The following is a 10,937-nucleotide window of genomic DNA, read 5'->3' as shown; positions in this document are numbered from 1 at the left end:
CACAAGACAATCCTAGGAGGTAAGCTAGTGGGAAAGTCACAACGGGATTTAAGCTTGACTTGGAGTAAGTCAAGGGGTATTTATAGCATTACCGGGTTATTGGGTAATGGGAATTAACATTTGGTGATAAATTGGGAGTTAGTAAGACCAGGGGGAAATTCTGGAAGTTTTGGCTATAATGTCCCCGGGGGTGTTTTCGGGACCCCGAGCATTAGGTTTTATTGGAAACTACTTAAGCTTGAAGTAACCTTTTAAGGAAAAAAAAAAAAGAACGATTTGTACGTTCTCTCTCCCTAAAGTTCCCTTTTCGTTCCCGATCGCATTTTCGAAGGTATCTTGAGTTCTAGGACTCGGAATCAAGCGAGGATTGAGGCATAGCAATCCTAAGGAGAATTAGAAGCTTATTAGCCGGAGGATTCAGTTGGAAACAACTCAATCGGAGGTAATTCAAGTTTAAGTTTTAAGTTTTTAAAAGTTTTTAAGCTTGAATTGAGCTTTGTGAATCGTTGAGCTTTTAGGTTGTTTGAACCTCGGGTTTTGGTGGTTTTGGACCATTGGGGAGTTTGGGAACTTTGATTTAATGATTTGGGAATGTTTAGACATGTTTTTGGGAGGTTTTAAAAGGTTAAAACGAAGGAAAAATGGCTGCCCCGAAGTTGGGCCGCGGCCCTGTTCTTGGGCGCCGCGGCCCTTGCTCGAAGAAGCAGGTGCCAGGATTTGGCCTTGCTGGGCGCCGCGGCCCTTGATGGTGGGCGTCGCGGCCCTAGCCTCAGAGAACCCTGGGGGCTGCGGCCCAAGGTGCTAGGGCCACAGCCCTTGCCCTGTTTTCACCCCGTTTGCTCGTTTTGACCCCGGAACCATGGTTTTGGGCCTTGGGATCATTCCTACTACCCGGATTAGTGAGGATTGATGTCTTGGAGGCTAAGTGTTAGTTCAAGGGTTGGTTTTAGAACTTGAACTCATTGGATCACCATTTGTGGTTGTGACTAGGTTTACACTAGAGGCTTGGATCAGGATCGTGCTTGTGGCTCATTTGTTGGTAACCTGTGCTTGGACCCAAGGTAAGAAAACTGCACCCCATATGTGACATGCATGGTTATGATTGATGCATGTTGAATGTTTAAATGTAAACATTGATAGCATAATGAATGCTTGGCAATCTTGCCCATTTGCATATGATTATTGTTGAGGCATGCTGGATGGTTAAGTGTGATGCATGTGATGCACGAGAAACATGTGATTAGGGCATGCCATGAATGATGAATATGAGATTGGTCAGAGCTTGAGTCTCTGTGTTTGTGCATGATCATTATTATGCTCGCAACTGTTAAGTAAGCATGTTGAATGCCTCATCTTTGGATAATTGGCATATGATACACATTGATAGCATTGGTTACTTGTGCATGGTACTGACTAATTAGTCAGATTTGGCAAAGGTGCTGGTATCAGCTGTGAAGCTGTGACTCATTAGTCAGGTTCGGCAGTGGTACTGGGCACTGGTCACACAGGGCTGACTCATTAGTCAGAATTGGCAAAGGTGTTAGTATCAACTGTGAAGCTGTGACTCATTAGTCAGGTTCGGCAGTGGTACTGGGCACTGGTCACATTGCGCTAACTCACTAGTCATGACAACCCTAGTGTGTAGTGCAAGCTTTGTCGATTGGATCTAATCGACCCTCTGCATTGAATGACTCAAAGAGCATTAATGCAGGACCGAACTCAAGTTCGATGAATATAAACAAGCGTTTATCTAGCCAAGGGCTAGCCATGTAGAGCCATTGCGGGAAATGGGCACTGGGCCCCTAGTGACCTGGTTGTCAGTCACTCAGTATGGTTTACCAGAACCTCAAGTGATATTCACTCATCTGATCAGAGCTATGGGCTCTGCATGATCATTTCGATCATCATATGCATGGCTTGGGCACTGAGGCCCCTAGTGGCTTGCTTGTTGGTCACTCAGCATGGTTTATCGGAACCTTTAGTGTTACGACACTCATCTGATTAGGATTGACTTGATAGTCCTCCAATCAGAAGGCCAGGATTTCTTATCCTGGATACCCCAGCATCTGTTTGAATTCATTTGCATGCTGAGTAGAGCTATGAATGCTAGGCATGCCAGATATGATTTGATATCATGATATGACTGTCTATGAGCATATGAGTTTTCTTGCTGGGCTTCGGCTCACGGGTGCTTTGTGGTGCAGGTAAAGGCAAAAGGAAGCTGGACCATCCTTGAGTTGGAGAGCTTAGGTGATGATGTGTACATATGCAGCTGCTCGACCAATACTTGGGCGAGGTTTGAAAGTGGAACTAGGGCTGAACCCTGTTTTGCCGCTTAGTACGGCTTGTTGTAAATAATCTTTTGTAATAAACTCTGAAATTATATTTTTGGGATCCCAACGTATACAGTAAACGTTCTAGTGAAACGTTATATCTTAACCAAAGTTTTTAACCCCTAAACCGCTAATCACACTTAGTTACACGTTTATGGCCAAATGACTCGATTAGCGAGTTTAGCACTGTTTGCAATGTGCACTGTAGCGATCCCTGGAGTTGGGGTGTTACAAAGACCGGGTAAGCTGTGCAATCCCACACCGCCTGGGGAAGGTCAAGTGTAATGATTCTAAGACTGTGTAGGTATGGGACTACACAGTTGAAGAGGGCTTAAATGGATTGATGGGTACTACCTATATCAGGAAGGTGCATCTTCTTTTCGGTAGCCCATCACTTGAGAACTCCATGGTTAAGCGTGCTTGGCCTGGAGTAATCTAGGGATGGGTGACCTCTTGGGAAGTTTTCCCAGGAAGTGTGCGAGTGAGGACAAAGCACGCTGGAAAGACTTGTCTTGGTTTGTAGAGCCAGTCATCATTCCAGAAAGCAACCATAGTGACGTGGGGCGTCACAGTTTGATTCGGCCAATGCCTGCAGGGCTTGTTACACATATCATATAGAATCCCATGGGTTCTCCTCCGGTTAGCCATCATCACAGCTAGGCTTATCATAACACTCATTTCATCGTTGCCATAGCTGCCATACTTATTACACATATGGAGGAGAAAGACGGAAACATGGCAAACATATCTGAATGGTCAACTCTGACCTAGCCCACACTAGTGGGCAGCCACTATAAGTCTTATAGACTTCCGTCTTCTTTACTGAACTTACTTGATTGCTTCATCAAAACAGTGGCACCCTATTTAAACATCTTATTATCACTTTGCTTAAGCCTTGTGTCATTAAAATGTTCACTTCACATAAGACATTTCAAGGCATTTCACAATTTTCCTCATATTTATATGCATGGTCTTATATCACATAATAATGTATCACATAACTGTACATGCCATGCATACATGCTGATGCTGAAATGTCAATGTTCATGTTTATGATTCATGTTTGATGGTATTCAATCAAGGCATTGTATCACATCTCATATAACTCAAAACATCTTTAGTCATAATACATGAAGCTTTGGGTTGGTGGCGTTGTTATACCTTAACGTAGAGCTATGGCTCAGGTCTAAGGTTTCCAGCCTAAAAACTTAAACGCTTCATATATCATAACATATAACAAATCATGAACATAAAGTAATCCACATATCCATCAACATAAGAACACATATTTGCACATAATTCATATCATTCTTAACCAAGTAAGACATCTTTCACATATCACGGAATTCATCAATTACATATCACACAACACCCTTATGGTGTTCATATAACCATTCTTCACATACTTATCATATGCATCATCATCATACCATACTTAACTCATCAGATGTACACAATCAATGTAGTCATGCATCTTACACTTAAGCACAAAATGTGAGATTTACTTACCTTAGGTCCTTAGCTTATTTTAAAATTGCTCAGCAAGAGTCAATCAATCAAATCCATACAAATCCTATTCAAGGCACATCATTTATTAAATTCTATCAAAATCGTAAATATACACTATTGATAGTGTATATTAACAATACCATAAACTATATGAATGATAATAATTATTATTATCAATGTAATACAAATAACTCTTCATATAAAACATTGCTCATTTAATAATGTACTCTCATGATAATAATAATATTAATAATAATAACAACAACAACAACAATAATAATTATCATCTATAAATAAACTTATTTCAATAATAATAACAAAATACCTCAATAACAATACATATATGAATGTATATATATATATTCAAATAGTCATTTTATAAAATAAATCATATTTTTAACATAAAATTGTAATAATCAATATAATGATAATAATATAAATATAAATATTTATATTATTATTAATTCGTCATAATATCAGTTCTAGTGATATAATAAATATACTTTCTCCAAAATTCACTGGTCTTACAAATATCAATAACTGTAAGAAACTAATATTTGATATTATTTTAATATTCAAATATTAATAAAAATATTAATATACAATAATAATGGTTAAATAATAGGTTTACTATAAATCACACTTTTCATATATATATATGAATCTGTATTCTTGATTTACTTAACAAAATAATAACAATAATAATTAAAATTAATTAATCATAATAATTACTATATTAATGGAAAATAAATTAAATATGTATTTTTATAATTTATTTAATATTTAATATTTTCTAGAAAATTGGACAGCACAACGGCTATAAAGTGGACAATTCCAAAATCAAAACCTGTATAAAAAATACATATAATTCCAGACAGCCAGTATAATTACAGAAAAATATTCCATATATCAAGAATATATAATTATATACTATAAATACACATATTAACAATTATTTTAATCAATCACAATTAAATCACAATATATAGGTCAAAGAAATTATACCAAAGTGATCGGGTTCCACAATAAGTCAAACGATGATTTTCTGAGACTCAAAACGTACTTCAAAACCTCGAACACTAAGTTTTGACCATCGGTCTACGGTGGATCGTGGTGGCTCGTGGTGGGCCCACCACCCAACTATGGTAGATGTAGGAACCAGTTATTGGGTTTTGAAGCCCACAACACGAGGAACACGATGGTGGTGACGGATCGGCAAACGGATGCTCGAGGTGGCCGAATCGCAACTTTGAAGTCGCGGGGTGGCCGAACTTAAATCGACCAGTTGAGGTGTTTAATCGGTGAGTGAGCTCTTGATTCCCGCTCGGTCGATAGTTAGGAGGCCTCTGAATCCAACGGTCCGGCGCATGGCTATAGACGGTGATCGCCAGTGGACGTTCGGTGGTCGGGCAGACGCACGCACGAGAGAGAGAGAGAGAGAGAGCGAGAGAGAGAGAGAGAGAGGGGCTCAGGTAAAAAAAGAAAGGCTGAAGCCTTTTCTTCTTTTTTTTTTAATTTATTTTTAAAATTACACTTTGACCCAAAATACTAAAATTCTTTTCAAATAAGCCCTTTAGCAAAACTTTCTTAATTTTATAAAAATTCTCAATTAAAATTATATAACATTTGGGTCCAATACTTGACTACTCAAGTTTATCTCTCTTTAATCTTATTAAAAACATAAAATCATATTTTAAACACTATTTTTCCATTACTATTTCTTAAATTTGTAAACTTGTACATTTTATGTATTAAAACTCTGATTTATAATAAATAAATGTATTATGAAAATGTTGGATATTACAGCCCTAACCAGTGGCTCGGCCTCCATTTTTGCCTATGCGCACCGCGACCCAACCTATAGGGTGCCGCGGCCTACCCCTCTTCCTGGCTTCCCAAACGTTCTAGAGGGTCGCGGTCACCAAGAACAATGCCGCAGCCCGACCCTTTGAACCCAAAAAAATCTCTCATTTTCACAACCAAAACCCAACCAATTTACCCCAAAATCAATCCCACATCTCAATTTAATAATTACAATAATTTTAGAATGATCCCAGCAGCAAAACCTAACAAAACTAATCTAAAAACTCATCTAATTAATCAAGAGTGATCCACCATTCAACTTACATACAAAAACTTGTAGGTCTAGCAAATCTCAGCATAAACTTAGATAATTTTAATACTAAACATCTTACCTCAAGATGAATTCAGGTCACACTTGCTCTTCAACTTCCCAAGCTTACTCCTCCCACAATCCAAGCCTTAGATTTCTGAATTCCTAGCTCAATTCCCCTAGAACTTTCCTTAGCCTTCAAGCTCCCAAAGAGAGAGAGAAACCGAGTGATAGGGAGAGGGTCAGTTTATACCAAGCTTCTCAATGTTTCTTATGTTTGTCTTACTTATCCTAAGTCACTTAAGTTACCTCCAAGGCTCGGGGTACCAAAAACGTCCCCGATGGCAAAATGGTAAATTTCCCCGATATTCCCTCCTATACGTTCTAATTTCAAATATATCTCCAAATATTTATTTTCATAACCCGATAACCCACTAAAATGTATAATGCTCAGAATACCCCCTGACTCGCCCCGAGTCGGGTTTCGGGTCCCGTTGTGACTTCCTAACTAAACCGCTCCCTAGGACTGTCTCGGATCGTGCATCTCAAATATATCACCACTCGCATGTGGAAGAGATTACAAAAATCACAAATATTGCATTTATGCCATAACATGCTAAAATTACAAACATGCCCCTAATAACCAAATGGGGCCCACATGTATATTTAATTCACCTAAGCATGCATTTCTAATCACATACTCATCAAATTCACATATTAAAATAATAAATCACTTATTGCCCCCCAAGCACACTAATCAAGGTCCTAAGCCCTATTAGTAAATTTGGGACGCTACAATTAAATTTTGTTTAAGTTTTAAATTTAGTTACTCTTTGGTTAGCAAAATATAAAAAAGAAACTAAAATGTTGATTTTTATTCTGGTCATCTTCTCCGGCTACAGTGAAAAAATATATGCTTCCCACATATCAAAATGATCACCTTGAAGAGTAGGTCGGATGATACTACTTTTAAGCACAATCAACTACTAGGGGTGTGGTCGAATTTTTTTTTTTTTTAAGTTAAAGAGAATTGATAAAAAAAAGTAATGCCGAATGAAAAATAAAGTGAAAATAAGTTTGAAAATGGTATAAAACAAATGTATGATTATTATTGTAATTAAAATACAAAAAATAATACAAAGTGTACGTTTTTATTTTGGCTTTGCCCTTCCTTGAGCTCCCATTTTTTCTTTTTTAAATACAAATAGAAAGTATCCCTATATGGATTAAGATTTTTTTTTATCAATTAATTAAAGATATTAAATAAATCGAGTTAGTATTTTTATTTTCATTAATTTTTAAGATTTTATTTTTATTGATATTCTTAATAAGATTATAGTTGGCTTCTAATTGTAAAAAAGAATCTCAATTAAATGTTGCATCAATTAAAATATAAACCTTTAACCATTTTTTCCCCAATTTATGAATGACTATGACATGACGATATGTTGGCAAGTATGCTTTTTATTTTTCAAAATTGAAGAATCAAATATTTATTTTTTTGCTAAAAAAATTTAAATAAATTGTTGGTAATATATTTCTTTTTTTGTTTTAAATTTCACCATTAAGAGGGCTAGCAATCATGCATGTAAGAATTATACTGAAGAGGTACACACCCAGTCTTCTGCCACACTCGTCTGCCTCAACAACAACTACAGAGCAAAGGAACCACCATCAAGCTCAGACCTTGCACTTATTTTCCTCTCACTCTGTAAGAATTATACTTACCCTTTTATTTATATTCATCTTCTTTCGTCGAGATCTCTTGTACCTTCTTCAATTCTTCGAATCTTATGTGATTAGTTGGAAGCAAAAGAAAATGACAAATACAAAAGTTAAAGAGCTATTTCACGATCTGGGTCTTCTTTCAAATCCACCAATTTTGCTTATTTCATTCCCAATTTACAACATATTAGAGCTCTTTTTTTTATATTAGGGTTTAGTGCCCCTTTCGTATTTTAGGGCTCGTTCTTAATTTACTGTGATAACCAACCAAATTGGAGCTTTTTAAGGTTTCGGGGTTTTCTTATTATTTTTCCAGTATTACTCATGAGATGGGCTCTTAAAGGTATGAATTTTATTGATTTTGGATTTTCTGTTGTTGCTGTGTTTTTATTTCTTGGTTGAGATAGCGTAAATTTAATTGAATATTTCTTTGTTTGTTGGCTTTGATATGTTTATGATGGGTTTTGGGTTTTGAATGTAGGATGTTAAAGGCGTCCTGTTTTTAGATTTGTTTTCTGGTTAGAGATAGTTATGTCAATGAACAATAATAACCCACCAAAGAACCTTGGGCCCTCTTCGTCGCCCTTTGGTAATGCTGGTATGGTTCCTCCATCCATGGGACCAAATCCCAACTTTCCTCAATCACAAGGTCAAGCTCAAATCCCAGCTGGCTTTCAAGGACAGTATCAGTTATCCCAATCCCAAGCACAGGCTATAGCCCACGCACAGTCAAAAGCTCAGGCCCATGCCCAAGCTCAGGTTCAAGCAGCTCATGCTCAGTTCCAAGCTCAGTTGCAAGCGCAGGGGCTCTCCCTTAACCAAAACCAAGGCATTGTGAACATGGGCTCTGCTTCGCCTAACCTTTCGACTCCTGGTAGTTTAGGTATGAAAAGAATTCCTCAGAAACCTCCTGTACGCCCTCCTGGTTTTTCCCCTCCAAACATGATGTCGCCTATGAGAACAATGGAACTCACACCAGCAGCTCGTAGAAAGAAGCAGAAGCTTCCTGAGAAGCAGTTACAAGACAAAGTGGCGGCCATTCTGCCTGAATCTGCTCTATATACTCAGCTTCTTGAGTTTGAGAGTCGCGTTGATGCTGCTCTCACCAGAAAGAAAGTTGACATCCAAGAGGCTCTCAAAACCCCGCCTTGCATTCAGAAAACCCTTCGAATTTACGTGTTCAACACTTTTGCGAATCAGATCCGTACGATACCAAAAAAGCCTAATGCGGAGCCTCCTACATGGTCTCTTAAGATAGTTGGGCGGCTCTTGGAAGATGGAATAGATCCTGATCAGCCTGGTGCTGTTCAGAAAACAAACCCCATGTACCCAAAGTTCTCAGCTTTCTTCAAAAGAGTAACCATTTCGCTTGACCAGAGACTTTACCCTGATAATCACATTATTGTATGGGAAAATGCTCGAGCCCCGGCTCCTCATGAAGGATTTGAGGTGAAGAGAAAGGGAGATAAAGAATTTAGTGCGAACATACGGTTGGAAATGAACTACATTCCTGAGAAGTTCAAGCTATCACAACCATTAATGGAAGTTCTTGGTATTGAGGTTGATACCCGTCCAAGAATAATTGCTGCTATTTGGCAGTATGTGAAGGCTAGGAAGTTGCAGAACCCACACGACCCTTCGTTTTTCAATTGCGATCCGCCCCTTCAGAAAGTTTTTGGGGAAGAGAAGATGAAATTCACCATGGTTTCTCAAAAGGTCTCTCAGCATTTGTTCCCTCCACAACCTATTCATTTGGAGCATAAGATCAAACTTTCAGGAAATAGTCCAGTGGGAAGTGCTTGTTATGATGTGTTGGTTGATGTACCTTTCCCAATTCAGAGAGAATTGTCTGCTCTTTTGGCCAACTCAGAAAAGAGCAAGGAAATCGATGCATGTGATGAAGCTATATGTGGAGCTATAAGAAAAATCCTAGAGCACCGCCGGAGGCGGGCCTTCTTCCTTGGGTTTAGTCAGTCACCAGTGGAATTTATCAATGCTTTGATTGAATCCCAAAGCAAGGATCTGAAGTATGTAGCTGGAGAAGGAAGTCGCAGTGCTGAAAAGGAGCGTCGGTCAGATTTCTTCAACCAGCCATGGTAAGCCTATTTATTTTCGATCATTGCATATCAAAACCCTTTACCTTCCTTACAGATACTTGTCACATACATGTAAAAATCAGGTATTGGACTAATTGGCTTTCAAACAAAATCTGTGTCAAGGTCCAATATTCTGCTCTGTTAGATATTTGGCTACTAAAACTTTCTCACCCCTAATAAACTACTCAGCTGCCATAATATTATTACCAGTCATTACTTTCAACCTTATTCCATTTGCATACATTGAGACTGCGAACTATAATTTTGGTTTTGATAAATATATTTGAGCCCATGAAGTAGTCAAATTTCTGAGCTGCTATACTATAACATCTGAATGTGCATATTTCAGTATAGACATTATGTTAGAATATGTATAATGAGTCATTTTTTTCTTAATCTATCAGGGTTGAAGATGCTGTTATCCGTTACTTGAATCGCAAGCCAATTACTGGAAGTGATGTTCCTGGAAGCGCTTGAAGTGGGATTCTTGAGCTGTGTTGATAGGGGCAGACTCAGTCTCAGCCCAGCCAAAGATGGCTGGCTTATTAGCAATTAGCATCATCATCATCAATATTTATAGCTACAATTTTTTTGTGTAGGAATGGAGAAAGGTAATGATGATATATTGCTTCCGTGTTGGCTATGATTTATGTACAAATAGAGTATAATAGTTTTTATCTATGTTTGATTTGTAATTTAGTTTGTTTCAGACCCATATTCTGTGTATTCCAATTCAAGTTATGGCTTTGACAAATTTTCTTTGGATTATTTGATGAAATGCACTATCAATCTACCACGCAAGTCTTTCTTATCTCTCTTCATGTTGTTGAAATGTTCTCCATATAGTTGCTACTACATCAGTCCTCTTTAGGAGCTTTTTGTTTTTGTTTTTTTTCTCAGACCCTCTTTAGGAGTTTAGTTGTTTTTTAATTATATATTTGTATGAATATAGTAATTAATGAAAATAATGTATTTTTTAATGTTATTTTACAAAATGGTTTTGGCTTTATTTTGATAATTTTTCTGTAGAGTAACATTCTTGACAGGTTGTCTAGTATTGGGAAAATTATTAAGAAAAGTGTTTATTTTGTCAACTCTATACATATTATATTAGATGCTTAGTTAAACTTAGTTGACACAAATATTTGGATTATTGGTATT

The 10,937-nt window shown here is 37.5% G+C and overlaps 1 protein-coding gene across 1 annotated transcript; it reads left to right on the top strand.

The window, feature by feature from the left end:
* The first annotated feature begins 7,505 nt into the window (after nucleotides 1-7,505).
* Nucleotides 7,506-10,589, top strand: LOC133817083 (SWI/SNF complex component SNF12 homolog). The gene is made up of 3 exons (XM_062249472.1): nucleotides 7,506-7,666; nucleotides 8,162-9,776; nucleotides 10,181-10,589. The coding sequence occupies exons 2-3, from the start codon at nucleotides 8,212-8,214 to the stop codon at nucleotides 10,251-10,253; spliced, it is 1,638 nt and encodes a 545-aa protein (XP_062105456.1). The 5' UTR covers nucleotides 7,506-7,666; nucleotides 8,162-8,211; the 3' UTR covers nucleotides 10,254-10,589.
* The last annotated feature ends 348 nt before the right edge of the window (nucleotides 10,590-10,937 follow it).

This window comes from Humulus lupulus, chromosome 2, assembly GCF_963169125.1.
Source record: "Humulus lupulus chromosome 2, drHumLupu1.1, whole genome shotgun sequence".
Lineage (NCBI taxonomy): Eukaryota > Viridiplantae > Streptophyta > Magnoliopsida > Rosales > Cannabaceae > Humulus > Humulus lupulus.
This window is presented reverse-complemented; position numbering and strand designations above follow the sequence as displayed.